Below are 3,293 nucleotides of genomic sequence, written 5' to 3' on the forward strand. Positions count from 1 at the left end.
TGGAAAGCTCAGTCCAGGAGGGATTCTGAGGATGGAGAGGCACCCAGGGTGTGGTCAAAAGGCTGGGGACAGATTTTGGTTTGGGATAAGAGATGTGAGCAGGGGGAAAAGCACAGTCCAGGAGGGATTCCAATGATGGAGGGGTACCCAGGGAGTGGTCAAATGGTTTGGGATGGGTTTTGGGTTGGGATAGGGGATTTGAGCAGGGGAAAAGCTCAGTCCAGGAGGGATTCCCAGGATCAAGGGGTACCCAGGGTGTGGTCAAAAGGCTGGGGACAGGTTTTGGGTTGGGATAGGGGATGTGAGCAGGGGGAAAAGCACAGTCCAGGAGCGATTCCAAGGATGGAGTGGTACCCAGGGAGTGGTCAAATAGTTGGGGACAGGTTCTGGGTTGGGATAGGGGATTTGAGCAGGGGGAAAAGCAGAGTCCAGGAGGGATTCCAAGAATGGAGGGGTACCCAGGGAGTGGTCAAAAGGCTGGGGACAAGTTCTGGGTTGGGATAGAGGATTTGAGCAGGGGGAAAAGCAGAGTTCAGGAGGGATTCCAAAGATGGAGGGGTACCCAGGGAGTGGTCAAATGGTTTGGGACAGGTTTTGGGTTGGGGTAGGGGATTTGAGCAGGGGAAAAGCAGAGTCCAGGAGGGATTCCAAAGATGGAGAGGTACCCAGGGAGTGGTCAAATGGTTTTGGGTTGGGATAGGGGATGTGAGCAGGGGAAAATCAGAGTCCAGGAGGGATTCTGAGGTTGGAGAGGCACCCAGGGTGTGGTCAAAAGGCTGGGGACAGGTTTTGAGTTGGGATAAGGGATTTGAGCAGGGGGAAAAGCTCAGTCCAGGAGGGATTCCAAGGATGGAGGGGTACCCAGGGAGTGGTCAAATAGTCTGGGACAGGTTTTGGGTTGGGATAAGGGATTTGAGCAGGGGGAAAAGCTCAGTCCAGGAGGAATTCCCAGGATTGAGGGGTACCCAGGGAGTGGTCAAATGGTTTGGGACAGGTTCTGGGTTGGGATAAGGGATTTGAGCAGGGGGAAAAGCTCAGTCCAGGAGGGATTCTGAGGATGGAGAGGTACCCAGGGAGTGGTCAAATGGTTTGGGACAGGTTTTGGGTTGGGATAGGGGATTTGAGCAGGGTTTTGGGATTAAGAACAGGTTGGGTGTGATCTCTAAAATCCTGGAGAGTTGGCTCAGAGCTGTCCATTTTCAGCAAGTGAAGGAACAGGAAGGAATTTCCTTTTTTTTGGGCCATCCCCCCCATCTCCCTCTCTCTCAGATCGCTCTGCTGAAGATCCTGCTGGCTGCTGCTCCCACCTCCAAGGCCAAAACCGACTCCATCAACATCCTGGCCGATGTTTTGCCCGAGGAGATGCCGTAAGTCCCTCATCAGGTGACATTGGCCACCCCAGCATTGTCACCGAGCCTTGGACCGAGCAGGAGAGAGGATGGGATTGGGGGGCTGCAGATTTGGGGTGTCTGTTTGGGTGGGTGTAAATGGGGGAACTGTTTGGGTGGGTGTAAATGGGGGATCTGTTTGAGGGGTGTAAATGGGAGATCTGTTTGGGGGGCTGCAGATTTGGGGTGTCTGTTTGGGTGGGTGTAAATGGGAAATCTGTTTGAGGGCTCCCAAACAGATACCCCATTTACACCCAAACAGGTACCCCAAATGTGGAGGCCACCAAACAGATACCTCATTTACAGCCACCCAAATACCCTGAATCTGGAGCCCCCCAAACAGATACCCCAAATCTGGAGCCCCCCAAGGAGATTTCCCATTTACAGCTACCCAAACAGATCCCCCATTTACACCCACCCAAACAGACATCCCAAATCTGGAGCTCCCCAAACAGATTTCCCATTTACACCCACCCAAATGGATACCCCACCCCAAATCTGGAGCCCCCCAAACAGATACCTCAAATCTGGAGCCACCCTAAAGAGATTTCCCATTTACACCCACCCAAACAGACACCCCAAATCTGTAGCCCCCCAAACTGAAACCCCATTTACACCCATCAAACAAATCCCCCATTTACACCCACCCAAACAGATACCTCAAATCTGGAGCCCCCCAAAGAGATTGCCCTTTTACACCCATCCAAACAGACACCCCAAATGTAGAGCCCCCCAAGCAGATCCCCCATTTACACCCACCCAAACAGACACCCCAAATCTGGAGCTCCCCAAACAGATTTCCCTTTTACACCCACCCAAATGGATACCCCACTCCAAATCTGGAGCCCCCCAAACAGATACCTCAAATCTGGAGCCACCCTAAAGAGATTTCCCATTTACACCCACCCAAACAGACACCCCAAATCTGGAGCCCCCAAAGAGATTTCCCATTTACACCCACCCAAACAGGTACCTCAAATCTGGAGCCACNTTTACACCCACCCAAACAGACACCCCAAATCTGGAGCCCCCAAAGAGATTTCCCATTTACACCCACCCAAACAGGTACCTCAAATCTGGAGCCACCCAAAGAGATTTCCCTTTTACACCCACCCAAACAGACACCCCAAATCTGGAGCCCCCCAAGCTGATACCCCATTTACAGCTACCCAAACAGGGGAGCTCAGGAATTGGAATGCTCAGGAAGGAGCAAATCCCTTTAGTATGATGAGGATGACTGGATGCTGTGTTTGCAATCTCTGATTTAAACATTACAAAAATAAAAACAGGCTTCACGTGCCTTGTGCCAATTGACCAAATCATACAGATATTTCACATACAGGAATATGTTTGGGTGGGTGTAAATGGGGGATCTGTTTGGGTGGCTCCAGATTTGGGGTACCTGTTTGGGTGGATGTAAATGGGGGATCTGTTTGGGAGTCTCCAGATTCGGGGTGTTTAGGTAGCTGTAAATGGGATATCAGCTTGGGGGGGCTCCAGATTTGGGGTACCTGTTTGGGTGGGTGTAAATGGGAAATCTATTTGGGGTGGCTCCAGATTTAAGGTATCTGTTTGGGGGGCTCCAGATTTGGAGTGGGGTATCCGTTTGGGTGGGTGTAAATGGGAAATCTCTTTATGGGATTCCAGATTTGGGGTACCTGTTTGGGGGGCTCCAGATTTGGGGTGTTTAGGTAGCTGTAAATGGGGTACCTGTTTGCAGGGCTCAACATTTGGGGTATCTTTTTGGGTGGGTGTAAATGGGAAATCTCTTTGGGGTGGCTCCAGATTTGAGGTATCTGTTTGGGGGGATCCAGATTTGGAGTGGGGTATCCATTTGGGTGGGTGTAAAAGGGAAATCTGTTTGGGGGGCTCCAGATTTGGGGTATCCGTTTGGGTGGGTGTAAA

The 3,293-nt window shown here is 51.4% G+C and overlaps 1 protein-coding gene across 1 annotated transcript in view; it reads left to right on the forward strand.

The window, feature by feature from the left end:
- Positions 1 to 3,293, forward strand: part of LOC130587370 (striatin-interacting protein 2-like) — a gene marked incomplete at its 5' end in the record, with an annotated part of 16,414 nt that overhangs the window by 1,973 nt on the left and 11,148 nt on the right. Inside the window, one exon of the mRNA XM_057388348.1 lies at positions 1,270 to 1,367. Within this exon, the coding sequence (XP_057244331.1) occupies positions 1,270 to 1,367 (98 nt within the window). The remainder of the gene's footprint in view (positions 1 to 1,269; positions 1,368 to 3,293) is intronic.

This window comes from Malurus melanocephalus, unplaced genomic scaffold, assembly GCF_030028575.1.
Source record: "Malurus melanocephalus ecotype Western Australia unplaced genomic scaffold, MMel_1.1 scaffold_1818, whole genome shotgun sequence".
NCBI lineage: Eukaryota > Metazoa > Chordata > Aves > Passeriformes > Maluridae > Malurus > Malurus melanocephalus.